Source organism: Phyllobates terribilis, unplaced genomic scaffold (assembly GCF_046119375.1).
Source record: "Phyllobates terribilis strain yellow unplaced genomic scaffold, ASM4611937v1 Scaffold_8__6_contigs__length_399053987, whole genome shotgun sequence".
Classification (NCBI taxonomy): domain Eukaryota; kingdom Metazoa; phylum Chordata; class Amphibia; order Anura; family Dendrobatidae; genus Phyllobates; species Phyllobates terribilis.
In genome coordinates, this window is record NW_027362768.1 from 299,402,307 (window position 1) to 299,418,421 (window position 16,115).

The following is a 16,115-nucleotide window of genomic DNA, read 5'->3' on the forward strand; positions in this document are numbered from 1 at the left end:
GGACTTGGTCTATTAGTCCATCTATACTGACCTCCATCAGGTTGCAAATTAAAAATAATTTTTTTCTGCATCTAGCTCTGAAAAAATATTTGGGCTTCTAGCAGTGTGTGGGACTTGGTCTATTAGTCCATCTATACTGACCTCCATCAGGTTGCAAATTAAAAATAATTTTTTTCTTCATTTAGCTCTGAAAAAATATTTGGGCTTCTAGCAGTGTGTGGGACTTGTTCTATTAGTCCTTCTATACTGACCTCCAGCAGGTTGCAAATTGAATATAATTTTTTTCTGCATCTAGCTCTGAAAAAATATTTGGGCTTCTAGCGGTGTGTGGGACTTGGTTTATTAGTCCATCTATACTGACCTCCATCAGGTTGCAAATTAAAAATAATTTTTTTCTGCATCTAGCTCTGAAAAAATATTTGGGCTTCTAGCAGTGTGTGGGACTTGGTCAATTAGTCCATCTATACTGACCTCCATCAGGTTGCAAATTAAAAATAATTTTTTTCTGCATCTAGCTCTGAAAAAATATTTGGGCTTCTAGCAGTGTGTGGGACTTGGTCTATTAGTCCATCTATACTGACCTCCATCAGGTTGCAAATTGAATAAAAAAAATTTCTGCATCTACCTCTGAAAAAATATTTGGGCTTCTAGCGGTGTGTGGGACTTGGTCTATTAGTCCATCTATACTGACCTCCATCAGGTTGCAAATTAAAAATAATTTTTTTCTGCATCTAACCCAGCCAATAGTTTTGGCCTAATACCACAGTTTGGCCACTCAGCTCTGCTCGGTTACCATCCATTGTTTTTTTGTGCAAACAACTCCAGAGTTGTGAATTAGTTAACCACCAAAATGAGTGGAAAAAGGCCTGCTGCTGGTGGAAAGGGGAATAGGCGTGTTGGGAAGGGGAAAAAAGGTTGTGTCCGTGGGGTAGGTGCAGAAGAAAGACCATCTTCCAGCCAAACTAAAATGTCTACTTCTTTTAGCGGACAATGTGATAAGATCCCTTTCTTACGGCCACGCCAATCGCTACAAATTCCAGATGAGGCACAAAAACAGCAGGTGCTTCAACGGATATCAAGTGCTCCTTTAAGTGGGCTCTCCTCCACATCAACTTCAACATCACAAATACTCCAGTCCTCAAAGTTGTCACCCAAATCGCACTTGCTTCCTCACAGCTCCCAAATCTCCAGCTGCCCGTCTGAGTATGAGGTAGAACAGATGGTTGAGTCTGCAGAGCTGTTTACTCATACTATAGCCTGGGAATCAGAGGTCGACTCCAGCGCTTCTGTGAATCCAGACGAGGAAATGATCTGCACTGATGCCCAGAATCTTTATGAGTCGGATCCAGGACCAGACGCAGAAGGTTCTGACCATAATGTAGACCCTCATTCCCAAACTGTAACTCCTGTTGGTGGAGACAATGAGGAAGACGATGATAAGACTCAAATACCTGATTGGAGCGACAACTTTAGTTTTTTGTCAGGGCAGGAACAGGTTGGCTCTGAGGACGACGGGTGTGATAACGCACAGGGTGATGATGATGAGGTCGGAGATCCCACTTACTGTCAACCCACAGTCAGCCAAGAGATGAGGTCAGCAGAGGAGGTGGGGGAAGATGCTAGTGACGACGAGGTCAGGTTGCGCCTTCCTGGACAGAGACGTAGTACTGGAAGCACGTCAACAACTGCATCCTCAAACACAACTCTGCCTCTCACCACAAGTCGTGGTGGCTCTTCAGGTCGCATGGGTGCTAAGCCTTGCATAGCCTGGGCATTTTTTCAGATCGATAAAGATGACCCAACTCGTGTTATCTGTAACATTTGTCAGCAAAAGCTAAGTAGAGGCCAAAAAATACATAGTTTGAGTACTTCATGCATGAACCGGCACATGGACATGAAGCATAAGTTGCAGTGGGAAGCTCAGTGTGCTACAATGCGGTCTAGCCGGCCGGGCCAACCACCGTCTGCCATATCTTGTGCATCCGCGGCCTCTTCATCCTCTGTGACTGGGGGGACAGCAGTCACACCTGTTTTGGGGCGCAGACCTGCCACCTCTTTACCCGCAACAGCCAGCGTGATTGGCAGGTCATCATTTTCTTTGGAGGTGGTAACACCAGCTGGTGTTGAGCGCTGTCCGACATCGATAGCACCACCTTTGGATCAAGGCAACCTAACATGTCCGCCTGCATCTTCCTCACAGACCGGCAGTTTGCCGGGGACACCCTTATCAACCCTGTCTAAGCACAATAGCCAGCCCTCGGTCCCTCAGATGTGGACAAGTAAAAGACCATTTCCTCCTAGCCATGAGAAAGCTAAGAGGTTGAATTTCACCATCTGCAAGCTCTTGGCTACAGAAATGCTGCCTTTCCGCCTGGTGGACACAGAGGATTTTCGAGACCTTATGTCCGTCGCAGTGCCCCAGTACCAGATGCCCAGTCGGCACTACTTCTCAAAGAAAGGTGTGCCTGCGCTCCACCAGCATGTCGCACACAACATCACCGCTTCTTTGAGAAACTCTGTGTGTGACAGGGTGCATTTCACCACAGACACTTGGACGAGTAGGCATGGACAGGGGCGTTACATGTCGCTGACTGGGCACTGGGTAACTATGGTGACAGCAGGACAAGGGGCTGCTGTCCAAGTCTTGCCGTCCCCACGAGTTGTGCGTCAATCCTCTTTATGTCATTTTTCCTCCACTGCTTCTGCCTCCTCAACCTCCTCTCGGTCTTCCACCTGCACCCAAAGCCTGTCTGGTCATGCCACAAGCTTTCTAACTGCGCAGAAGGGATCCTGCACACCTCCTTACTATGCTGGCAGTAGGGCTCAACGTCATCAGGCGGTTTTTACATTGAAATGTCTGGGAAATGTGAGTCACACAGCTGAGGAGTTGTGGTCAGCTCTGGAGAACCAATTTCATGAATGGTTGTCTCCACTGGACCTGAAACCAGGGAAGGCCGTGTGCGACAATGCTGCAAACCTGGGTGCGGCCCTTCGCCGGGGCAATGTCACACACGTGCCTTGTATGGCTCACGTGTTGAACCTGGTTGTCCAGCAATTTTTAGCCCACTATCCCAGACTAGATGGCCTTCTGCAGAGGGCACGGTCGCTGTGTGCTCACTTCCGCCGTTCGCATCCTGCAGCTCAGCGACTTACATCTCTACAGAAGTCGTTGGGCCTGCCACTTCACCGGCTAAAATGCGATGTGCCTACCCGGTGGAATTCAACTCTGCACATGTTGCAGCGACTGTGGCAGCACCGACAAGCCCTGGTGCAATACGTTCTGACGTATAGCCTGGGCCAACGAGATTCAGAGGTGGGGCAAATCACGCTGGAGGAGTGGTCTCAGATCAGGGACCTATGCACCCTTCTGCACAGTTTTGAAATGGCGACGAAGATGTTTAGTGCTGACGATGCCATTATCAGCATGACTATTCCGGTGATTTACATGCTGGAGCACATGTTAAACAGAATTCGGAGTCAGGTGGTGGCACAAGAGGAGGTGGAGGAAGTAGAGGAGGAGGAGTTGTATGCGGAAGGGCTAACATCTGCAAGGTCCAGACGGTCGGCAGCACCAGGGCGGCAGGCATGTGAGGGTGGGGGAGATGATTTTACCAGGGCGCATGGTAGCAGCCAAACTAGTGAGGAAGGTGCAGGAGCCCAGGAAGAAGTGGAGGACGAACTGATGGAAGACTCATCAGATGAGGGAGACCTTGATCACATTTCTGTTGTGCGAGGTTGGGGGGAGAGGACAGAGGAAGGAAGCATGATTGTTACCTCGCCACCAACACAACAGGGACTTGGTGCTCCTGGATGCGCAACACACATGAGTGCCTTCTTGCTGCACTACCTGCAACATGACCCTCGAATTGTGAGAATTAGAAATAATCCTGACTACTGGGTTGCCACACTGTTAGATCCCCGGTACAAAAGTAAATTTGCAGAAATTATTCCTGCCATAGAAAGGGATGCACGCATGCAGGAGTATCAGCAGAGACTGTTGCAGAATCTTACATGTGCTTTTCCACAAAATACCAGTGGTGCACGTAGTGAATCTCACAGTTCCAACTTGCCAACCGTGGTCTGTATGGAATTGTTCAATAAAGGGCCCAAAATTAAGATAACATAGATGGGAGAGGTCTCTATGAATAGGAATTCCTAAGTATTTGATACCCTGTGAGGGCCAGGCAAAGGGAAAGTTGGACTGGATGGAATCCTATATGGATTTAGGGAGGGAGACATCGAGGGCCTCAGACTTCGCTGCATTGATTTTAAAATTTTACCATGTAACAAAGTGATCTATTTCAGCCATAACAGCAGGGATGGATATATGTGATTGAGTGATATATACTAGGACATCATCAGCAAATAGAGAGCACTTGTACTCGGTGCCTCCCACCTCAATCCACCTAATATTGGGGTTATGGCGAATTGATGAGAGCAGGTGCTCCGTCACTAGGATGTATAAGAGAGGGGACAGAGGACATCCCTGCCTTGTCCCATTGGTGATTGTGAAAGGTGATGAAAATGTTCTGACGCACCCCCTGGGCCTTGGGACACCCGGAGCCGGACCCTTTTTGGTGGATGCTGGTGGTTGTAGTCTTCGTGGCGGCGATCCGATTCCGTGGCTCAGGGCGGTCAAACCAGTGGCGGAACTATTTATGTGGTTTTGATGTTTAAATGTCCGACTACGCCACCCGTGGATTGCGGTCAGAGTGAACCGCCGCTACAGGGCAGACCGCTAAGGCTGGTGTTGTGGGTGCAGCAGAGCGTAGCATAACTCCCCACGGGAGGAGTATAGCCTCAGGGCAGTGTATGCGGAGGATGGGGGTGATGGTGCAGGGCAGCAGCAGTAACGACACGGAGTCAGTGATGCAGTTCAGGGCCTTTACTCACAGTTCTTATTATCCAGACCACGTCTGCAGGTAACGGCTGCCCACGTCGTACTGTGCTCACCAGGTGAGGGGCTCAGACAACTCCCAGATAACATTGGAGCGCTTCACAGGACCCCCTTTGTGTGTCCTTTGTCTGGCCTTTCTTACCAACACTTCTGTCCGGCTGCCTCGGGCCTCCTCTTGGTAAACTTGGCGCCAGTTTCCCTGACCCTATGTGGTGCCTTCCTAGCGGGAGGAGCAAGGGGCTGCGCCACATAAAATGTCAGAGCCTCCGGTTTCTAGCTGAGGGTCGTTTCCTGCCTCCACTAGTTCGGGGACCGGTCTCCCCCTTTGGCCTGACCCCTCCACGCAGGTGGATTCGGGCGTGCGGTGGCGACTCGCCCGTCCGCACCCCTGGGATCCCTTCATTCCTCGTTCCTGGAGCCTTCTCCGCTCCTCTTCCTTCCTTCTCCCTCTTGCAGGCCTGGGCCTCTGTTACTAGGCCCGCCTCCGGAGCAGAGCTCATGAAGAGCCCCTGCTCCCTGCCACTTCTGCTCAGACTTCTCTGCACTGAACTAAGATGGTGCCCACCTTTTATACTCCCTTCTCAATGCACCCAGGAACTGCTTCCTCCCTGCTCCTGCACTGCAGGGTTCCCCTTCCTCAGTCTTCCCTCCCCCCACTCCAGCCAGGGACAGGGACTGTCGTGCCCATCTCAGGGGCATATTGGTCGCCCTGCCCCACGGCAATGTGGTGTAATGCATGCAGGTGTCGGGTCCTGATCCACACTCCATCCTTATCTGAGAGTGAGATATCACACCTCTGGGTGAGGTGCAATACGTCTGTAGCAACCGAGCCCTCGGTGCTACAGTTCCATTTATCTTCAGCCTAGGTGACGTATTGTGATACAGGGCCGTGATTTTGGCTATAAAAGGGTCCCCTAGACCCCTACCCCAAGCTTTTTAAGAGAATCATATATGGCGTGCCAGGAGACTCTATGGAATGCTTTCTCAGCATCCAACGAGAGTATCTACTTACAAATTTTTAACTGCATCTAGCCCAGGAAATACTTTGTGCCTAGTAGCAGTGTCTGCTAGTCAGCGGATTATCCCGGCTGTTAAGCAAGCTACACCACCTGTAGTTTGGACACTTAATTTTTTCAAAGGAAATGCTTCGGGACCACGGGATACTTAGTGAAGAGCATCAGGAGGCACCCCAAGGCATAGGGGCTGGGACTGGCACTAGGATGCCTTGCGGTGGACAGCCGAGCTCGATCCTTATAAAAGCTTTTTAACTGCAGCAGCTTTAGTGGACGCTACTGGAGCTGGAATTACGCGGCTGCTGGCATGAGACTTGCCCTCCAATAGATCCTTGTAAATGGATTTAAAGTGTATTCATTCAAATTAGAGGGACAATTTAAATTAAAAAGCTTAGAGCTGCCTCCACCACAGGGGGGCTCTCTCGACCCACCAGCGGACAGGCACCAGTATTGGGAGAGGGGGGCTGGCCGTCAGGGTTCACCGCGGCTCTGGCACAAACCCGGCGACACGGAGGTGGCACGGGCAGGAGCGGACTGGCCGTCTCGGCTTCTCACTTTTTGGATTTTAGAAGGGCATGACATGCCTATATCTGTGTCTCCCCCTCCTTTTACTCCTCCACCTCTTTTCTTTTCGCATGACTATATGTACTTGTCACTTTTCCATGTGTTAGTTGTGTCTTCTGAGCAGTTTGTCAGCTTTTGGACACCTTTGAAGGTGTTTTCTATGTGTTTCTATGTGTTTTTGTTTGCCTGCCATTGGTTTTAACGGTGTTCGAAGGTGTTCGACGAACAGTTCGACGAACAGTTCGGCGAACACACGGGTGTTCGACGAACCGAACCAAACTCGAACACTACGGGGGTGGCTCAACACTACTTATGAGCGCTTTAATCGAACTCTGCTTCAAATGTTGAGGACATTAGAAGACAAGAAGACGCATTGGCCTGACTATGTACTCGAACTAGTCTGGACCTATAACAATCGGGTCCACACCACCACAGGTTATACCCCATACATGCTACTGTTTGGTAGAGCAGGCCAAGAAATCATCAAGCTAAATCTGGAACAGCCAGAGAATCTATTTGAATGATCTACCACCTCCTGGGTGAAAGAGCATCGGCGACGGCTTCAGACAATCCGCCGGCTAGCAGGCCAGTGACTACAAGAGAAGGTGTCCAACAGTCAACCGCCAATTCAGGAAGTTCCGCTTCAGCCTGGAGACCGAGTGCTGGTGCGGGAAAAATGCCTCAAAGGGAAGCTGAGCGGATGTTGGGAGGTACAACCATACAAAGTGATCATGAGAGTGTATCCCAACGGTCCAGTGTACGAAGTGAAAAAATGAGCAGTCTAGTTGGAGAACTCTACATAGGAATATGTTACAACCATACTGCTCCGAGGATCCAACACCTGTCCCAAGAGTTACTCCTCCTGCTCCTTCACGAAGACCGTTTTTTCCTGACAGTGACTTTGCTGAAGACTGGTGGGCCGTTCCTGAGTCCGCAGAAGGTCCCCAGTCAGTGGGAGTTGACATTCCCGACAAGGATGCATTGCCAGCTCGCGGAGAGGAGGAAACCACTGCTCCATCCGAACCTTCAGTTGAAGAGGACAGTCACACGGCCGTTCAGCTTGCGCCTTTTGAGGTAGCCTATTGTTGATTTTGTCATGTGTTTAGGATCATTATCCATTTGTAGAAGTCATCCTCTTTTCAACTTCAGCTTTTTTACAGATGATGTTATGTTTGTGTAACGGCGTCCAAAGAACACCGCAAGGCAGATTCAAGTACGGGACTGCAGACGAGAAGACTGAAACAAAACTCCGGCTTTATTATGTACAAAGAAATTATATGCCAGGAAATGAAAATAACAATATTTACAATAACAATATTATTAACATGAACATAGGAAGATATAGCTGGAGCGAGTCACAAACTATGCTCCAGCTCTGGCAAAGAAAGCTCAGAACAGACAGTGCACAACAACTTTCACAAACTACTCTGAGCTAATCCCCTATCTGGCTTTCCGCTATTCGGGCCACGCTGCTACAGCGTCTTAGCTTCAGCAAACTATGCTAAACCCTAACAGTTCATGCTGATCAGTCACTCACGGTTGCGCAGATCAGGCGCAGATGGCGGCCGCCGCTTGTTCCTGGTGTGAAATAGCCAGATGAATTCAGTTAAGTCCTGTCTTTGTATACGGGATCTCTTTCTTGCAGACAGCAGGCAAGCCTTGTTTCACTCTCACAGAAATGACTGACACGCTGTATTGTGTGTTATCGCAAGTCCTCAATCTCCAGGGAAAAACGTTCAGGAAAATGATAAATTTTACTTCTACTTGACACAGTCCCCAACAACAAAACTTGCTATTGTCCGTAATCTTCTCTTTCCACAGAGTAACAGTGTCTTATTTATAGTCTCTGTGATCAGAATCCGTCTCTGTGATCAGAATCCTGCAGGAGTCTCACCCTGTTACCTCAGACACACACTAGGTATCTACTTCCTGGTTCTTCTCTGTCAGCACATACCAACCACAGCAGTGGGAGGCAACTAGTCCAAACACAAGACTCAGAGGGGAGCATGACGCTTTAAAGTCACAGTGTATTCAATGTCCAATAAAAGAGCCGATCCCCTACATTTGTATCAAGAATTTGTTGAAGTTTCATTGAATCGATTCTTCCCTCTACCCATGAAATGTTCCCCGTGCCATTGGCAGAAACACAACCCCGAAGCATGATTGATCCACCCCATGCTTAACGGTTGGCGAGATGTTTTTTTCCTGAAATTCTGAGTCCTTTTTACTCAACACGTACCTTTGATTATTGTGGTCAAAGAGTTCTAGTTTAACCTTATCGGTCCACAGGACTTGTTTCCAAAATGTATCAGGCTTGTTTAGATGTTCTTTTGCATACTTCTGACACTGAATTTTATGGTGAGAATGCAGGAGAGGTTTTCTTCTGATGACTCTTCCATGAAGGCCATCTTTGTGCAGGCGTCTTTCAACAGTAGAACAATGTACCACAACTCCAGAATCTGCTAAATCTTTCTGAAGGTCTTTTGCAGTCAAGCTGGAGTTCTGATTTGCCTCTCTAGCAATCCTAAGAGCAGCTGTCACTGAAACTTTGCTTGGTCTTCCAGACTTTATCTTGACCTCCACTGTTCCTGTTAACTATTTCTTAATTACATTTCGAACCGAGGAAAGGGCAACTTGAAAATGCTTTGCTATCTTCTTATAGCCAAATCCTGCTTTGTAGGCCTCCACCACTTTCAGAGTGCTAGGCAGCTGCTTAGAAGAACCCATGGCTTATGTTTTTTTGGCACAAGGTTAGAGGAGGCTGGGTTTTCATAAAGCTAGGAAATTTGCATCATCTGGCCTTTCCTAATGATGATAGTGAACAAGTCAGAACCCTAACAGGCTAATTAAAGGTGTTGTCTACTACTTGAATAACCCCTTCCTGAGCTAAATGTTTGGCCCTGATAAGATAAAAAGCTTCTGGTCACCTCCTGTGCTGGCGCTGTTCAAGCGGTGTCAGCACTCACGGTCCTGGGGCTGCCGTGCGGTTGTTGTGATACGTGACACCGCAGCCCAATCAGCACTATCATTACTGTCTCCGCCTTTGGACAGATCGAACATAAAGAGTAAGTCTAGGTTGCGGCTGCTCTCAGACTTCTCTTCATGTTCAATTGGGCGCCGGCGTCACGTGTCACAATAACAGCACAGGAGCCCCGGGGAGAATGAGTGCAGACAGAGGAGATGAGTATAATCTTTTTATTTTATTGGGGCCAAGCGTGGGGTTTGAGAAGGAGTTGTCCACATAGTGGACAACTGCTTTAACGTCTAAGACCTTGGTCAAAGTTATCTGATCATACAAATCTCCAAGGGTGCCCAAACTTTGTGCTCAAAAGTTTACATACCCCGGCAGATTTTTTCCTTTCTTGGTCTTGTTTCAGAGAATATGAATGATAACAAAAAAACTTTTTCTCCACTCATGGTTATTGGTTGGGTGAAGCTATTTATTGTCAAGCTACTGTGTTTTCTCTTTTTAAATCTTAATCACAACAAAAAACATCCAAATGACCCCGATCAAAAGTTCACGTACCCCATTTCTTAATACCGTGTATTGCCCCCTCTAACATCAATGACAGCTTGAAGTCTTTTGTGGTAGCTGTGGATGGGGTTCTTTATTTTCTCAGATGGTAAAGCTGCCTATTCTTCTTGGCAAGAAGCCTCCAGTTCCTGTAAATTCCTGGGGTGTCTAGCATGAACTACGCGCTTGAGATCTCCCCAGAGTGGCTCAATGATATTGAGGTCAGGAGACTGAGATGGCCACTCCAGAACGTTCACTTTGTTTTGCTGTAGCCAATGACAGGTTGACTTGGCCTTGTGTTTCGGATCGTTGTCATGTTGGAATGTCCAAGTATGTCCCATGCGCAGCTTCCGGGCTGATGAGTGCAAATTTGCCTCCAGTATTTGCTGATAACGTGCTGCATTCATCTTTCCTTCAACTTTTACCAAGTTTCCTGTGCCTTTGTAGCTCACATATCCCCAAAACATCAGTGATCCACCTCCGTGCTTTACTGTAGGAATGGTGTTCCTTTCATCATAGGCCTTGTTGACCTCTCTCCAAATGTAACATTTATGGTTGTGGCCAAAAAGTTAAATTTTGGTCTCATCACTCCAAATTACCTTGTTCCAGAAGTTTTGAGGCTTGTCTCTGTCCTGTTTGGCATATTGTAGGTGAGATACTTTATGGCATTTGCGCAGTAATGGCTTTCTTCTGGCGACTCGACCATGCAGCCCATTTTTCTTCAAGTGCCTCCTTATTGTGCATCTAGAAACAGACACCACTAGTTTTCAGAGAATCCTGAATTTCCGCTGTTGTTATTTGTGGGTTTTTCTTTGTATCCCGAACAATTTTCCTGGCAGTTGTGGCTGAAATTTATGTTGGTCTACCTGACTGTGGTTTGGTTTTGACAGAGCCCCTGATTTTCCATTTGTTAAATAACAGTTTGAACACTGTTGACTGGCATTATCAATTCCTTGGATATCTTTTTATATCCCTTTCCTATGTTATACAGTTCAACTACCTTTTCCCGAAGATCCGTTAACAATTCTTTTGCTTTCCCCATGACTCACAATCCAGAAATGTCAGTGGCTGGATGAAAGATGCAAGAGTCTGGATCCCAGAAACTCACTCAGCTTTTATGCGCACACACTGATTACAAGCAAACAGGTCACAGGTGAGGATGTTACCTTTAGTAGCCATTCAAACCCATTTGTGTCAAATTCTGTGCATGTTATCAGGCCAAAATCACCAGGGCATGTGAACTTATGATCAGGGTCATTTGGATGTTTTTGGTTGTCATTAATATTCAAATAGAGAAAACAAAGTAGTTTGACAATAAATGGCTTCACCCAACCAATAACCATGAGTGGAGAAAAAGCTTTTTTGTTATCATTCATATTCTCTGAAACAAGGCCAAGAAAGACTACCTCTTGAAGCGCATCAAGAGAATGCCAAGAGTGTGCAAAGCAGTCATCAAAGCAAAAGGTGGCTACTTTGAAGAACCTATAATATAAGACATATTTTCAGTTGTTTCACACTTTTTGTTAAGTATATAATTCCACATGTGTTAATTCATAGTTTTGATGCCTTCAGTGTGAATGTACAATTTTCATAGTCATGAAAATACAGAAAAATCTTTAAATGAGAAGGTGTGTCCAAACTTTTGGTCTGTACTGTATGTGTAGCACCCTGAGGGCTCGGCTGCTACAGGGGTATTGCACCTCAACCCAGAGGTGTGATATTCCACTCCCGGGTAAGGATGGAGTGTGGAACTGAGCTCAGTTAGCTGCATGCACTACACACATCCCATTTCCGAGGGACAGACCGATGGTACTCCCACTAGAGAAATGTGCAGGTACGACAGTGTCTGTTCCTGGCTGGAGTGGGAGGGGGTGGAACATCCCAGTAGTGTAGGGGCAGATAGGGGGAGCAGCCTGGGTAAAGCTAGGAGCTCATTGGGTGCTGGTGACCTGAGCTCACACATAGAGGGAGTATATAAGGTGGGAACCATCTTAGATCAGGGTCAGTCTGTCAGAGTTTAGTCAGAGGAGCAGAGCAGAGAAGCTCAGCCAGAAGGGCTGACAGGGAGTTGTGGTTCCGGCTGGGCCCAGCTCCAAGGCCAAAAGAGAGAGAGGAGTCAGAAGGACCCAGAGAGAAGGAGAAGGAACCCCAAGACCCCAGAATACAAACAACAGGGTGAAGGGTTGGCACCTAGGGTACCGGATCCCAAGCTGGCAGAGAGAAAAGCACACCTTAGCCAGAGACCGGAGGTCGTGGGCAGGATCTGCCACGACCCTCACCAAATCCGCCAGGAAGGCAGACCAAGTATAGGGTCAGGGAACCCAGAGGAGGTGTACCCACCAAGAGACCCGAGGGAGCCGGACATAGGTGGATCCCTGGTGAGAACGGCCAGAAGAGAGGGAAAGTCAGACAGGAGCTCAGGACCACGCTCCAGAACTGCCTGGGGGTTAGCCGAGTCCAGGACCTGGTGGACGCAGCACGGCTCGGGTGGTCGCTTCAGGCCAGAGTGACCATAAGAACACCCGTAAGTAAAAACCCCTGAACTGCACAGCCCGACTCTGAGTCTTCTTGCTGATTCATCCTGCACCTTCACAACCACCATCCTCTACATCTGACCCCCTGAGGCTATACCCCTCCCGTTGGGGGTTATACTACCAAAGCTGCACACATACCAACAGCCTCAGCGGACCCTGCTGCAGCGGCGGCCTTTTGACCGCAAATCAACGGGTGGCGTAGTCGACATAAAAGAACATCTAGTAACATCTATAAGGACTGCCACACACTGAGCTTGACACCCTGGGCACGGACCGGGTCACCGCCACTCGGAGACTACAACCCCCATCTGATCCGGCTCCGGGTATCCCTAACAACATGGCCCAGGGGGCGCGTCATATGTATATATATATATATATATATATATATATATATATATTATTTTTGCCTAAAATACAAAGGAAATGAGTGATCTTTAACTTTATGCCTTTTAGAGATCATTTTATCTTCAACTTGCTTAACTGTTCACAATAACAGTAATTTTGACCAGGGGTGCTCAAACTTTTAAATGCCGCTGTATGTCACGACCAAACTTGTATAGTCTTTTTTATTATTTTAGTGGTTAAAAAATTTCAGAACTCTGTTATGAGACCATAACGTTTTCTTTTTCAATAGGTACAACTCTGTGAGGGCTTGTCATTTTGCGCGCTGAACTGTAGTTTTTATTGACCCCATTTTTGCGGTACATATGATGCTCTGATCGCTTTTTCCTGCATTTTTTGTTGGAAGTGTGGCAACTAAGTAACAATTCCTGCATTTTCTTTTTTTGTGTGTTTAGTGTACAGGTTAAATAATAGATTGAACTTTTACAGACAAAACTATACTAAATATGTTTTTTTTTTTAAATAATAGATTGAACTTTTACAGACAAAACTATACTAGATATGTTTTTTTTTGTTGTTATTTTTTTAGTTTATGTTTTAGTCCCCCTAGTCATTAGATATAGTCACTTATTATATACTGCAATAAGTAATGGGGTATAGAGTGAAATTAATGTTCTCCTATGAAGCCCAGCTTGTGTACCAGGATAGCAACAAGAGACTTCATCTCTGCAGCACCGAGGAGAAGCAGGGTGCTGTTGGGAAATGTAGTTTTAGAGGTGTAAGAATAGGGCTACCCATTCGGTTATGTAAAGATGGATGCACTGAGGGGCCGATAGTGATGAAAAAAGATATAAAGATGCAAGAAAGAAACTTCATGTTGGGATTACTCTGTATATTAACAATAAGTATGCATTTATTGTGCTTCGTGAAAAATAATGTGATTGTTGGAATAACCTTTTAATCATCATTTTCAGGATGCTGAATGGTCCAAACCTAATACTTCTTGGGATCTGGTTCATGACAGTTGCTGATGGAAGTGAATGCCCTGTACAATGTAAATGTATAAATTTAACTGGTAATACATTACGGGTGGACTGCAACTCTCAGAACCTGAAGATATTTCCATCACTACCTAAGGAAACAGAAGAATTGTACCTACAGGAGAATCTATTAACAGTTGTCCCTTATGGGGCCTTTGATAATTTAATAAACTTAAAAAAGTTGAATTTATCTTCCAACCCACTGCATTGTGACTGCAAGATCTGGTACTTAATTATGTGGCTCTCTGATGGAAACATGGTCGAAGTCAGCGAGATAAAATGTGTCTTTCCCTCTCCGCTGTATGGGAAACCAGTCAGCCAGTTAACAGAAAACGAAATCACTTCTTGCTCCAGGCACACAAGGCTCTGTTCAGACTTTCTATTTAATGATGCATTTCTTTACGCTCTCCTCTCCCTCTTGTTCTTTCTAATGATCTTATGCTTGAAAACTTTCAAAATGATAAAGTTTAAAATCAAAGTAACTGATAATGACATTGAGTTAAGGACATATAAGACTTCTAAAGCTAGTTTTCTTAAGAGAAGATCTGTTCCATGTGTAAAAACGTATTAACTCCTTGAATATCTGTGATATGGATAGAATCCGATAATTTACTAACATTGTAATTATAGATAAATTGACAAATACAATGAAGGCTCATCATACACATTAGATAGCTGACGAATGAATGATTGTTACGCAGTGTCAGACTGAAGAACATTGGGCCCCCCAGAGAATTTGATTCTAAGGCCCCACCTTTCTCCTCCACTCAAAAACCCCATAGTAGCTGCAAGGTTTACTCTATGAACTCTCCTGAAGGAGAAGATAGGGCCCACCGGAGGATTCTCTGGTTCTCTGGTGGGCCAGTCCAACCCTGCCGTTACGCCTATAGCAATCTCTCCCGATTCTCCCATACTCAGTAGTGCTGGCTCGGCCAAGTAATACAGTTTACTCTATGAGAGAACTGCTGCCTGCCGGACTCCTCTGGCATCGGCTTAAATCCTGGAGAACATAAGGATCAGTCGGGGAAGCGGCAGGAGGCCCCAATACACATTATACTGTCGGCTGATCCACCGATATTTGGTTGACTTTAGTGTAATGTGTATGGAGACCCTTAGTGTTTGTGGAAGCATCCAGGCTAAAGTCGGCCAAGTATAACTCCTAAAGGAGTATTCCCATCTCATATTTACAGAAAACTGCATACATTTATGATAGATGTAGGTCCCACTTCTAGGTCACACTTCATAGGTAGGATTTACCGTATATTTATCAGACATTTCTATCAGTCGATCTATATATAACCAACTAGTCAAGTGTGATTGTTTTACAACCATGCTAGAAGATACCTTAAGACCATTAAAGGCTATGCAAGTCTTTCGATCTATATTTATTGGCCCAATAGATTTGTAATAAATAGTCAAACCACTTTGCAAATAGTCTTCATTAGCAATTTTCTATTGTTCTGTGTTTACATCTTCTATTCAAAATGATGAATCTCCATAGTAACAGACTACAAAATATTTGTAGTCTGATTCTGAGGTCATACTGCCTTTCATCAATCCCCTGATTCTCGATAGCATGCATTTGCGTTCACATAAGGCTTATTTATCGTACTCGTCTCCTATAGGTCTGTACAAGAGCAGTAAACTTAAAATGATTTTTAATTAAGACTATGTGCAAAGTTACTACAAAAAAGTCATTAATGTATTAGAACAATAAAAAGTAGACTTGGCCTTGCAAAAAACTTGCAAATCCAGTCTTTATAAGATTATTATATTGGTATTTTATATTGCTGTTGTCAAAGGGGTAATGTTTCTCCTTGCGGAGAGTGACATATTAAGCATGGCAAGGTGAGGAGACTTTTATGCCGCATTGCTCCTCTGAGAAATATGCAAATTGTCTCTTCAGAAAGGAAGAGGACTAGAACTCTAGTGCTACCTACTTCCTATAGGTGGTACTAGAGTTCTAGTCCTCTTCCTCTCTGAAGAGACAGTTTGCATATTGTTGTTCTAGATATATATATTTTATATATATGTAAATATACAGTGTATACTCTGATAATTTGATAATTTGTAAAGTTTAACTAATAAATTATGTATTTACTATATTTCCTTCCTTCCTCAAGAACCCAATTTTTGTTGCCTTCTTTGCATTATATTTTTTAAGACTATGGAGATTTAATAGCTTGAGGCATTGTATTTCAACAGTCCAAG

At 45.7% G+C, this 16,115-nt stretch overlaps 1 protein-coding gene across 2 annotated transcripts in view; it reads left to right on the top strand.

Moving 5' to 3' along the window:
• The window catches only part of LOC141157349 (platelet glycoprotein IX-like), a 45,631-nt gene extending 29,821 nt beyond the window's left edge, over positions 1 to 15,810 (top strand). For both annotated transcript variants that reach the window (XM_073644480.1, XM_073644478.1), the window contains exon 3: positions 13,839 to 15,810. In XM_073644480.1, the coding sequence (XP_073500581.1) occupies positions 13,840 to 14,475 (636 nt within the window). In that variant the 5' untranslated portion in view covers position 13,839 and the 3' untranslated portion in view covers positions 14,476 to 15,810. The remainder of the gene's footprint in view (positions 1 to 13,838) is intronic.
• Positions 15,811 to 16,115: the final 305 nt, after the last annotated feature.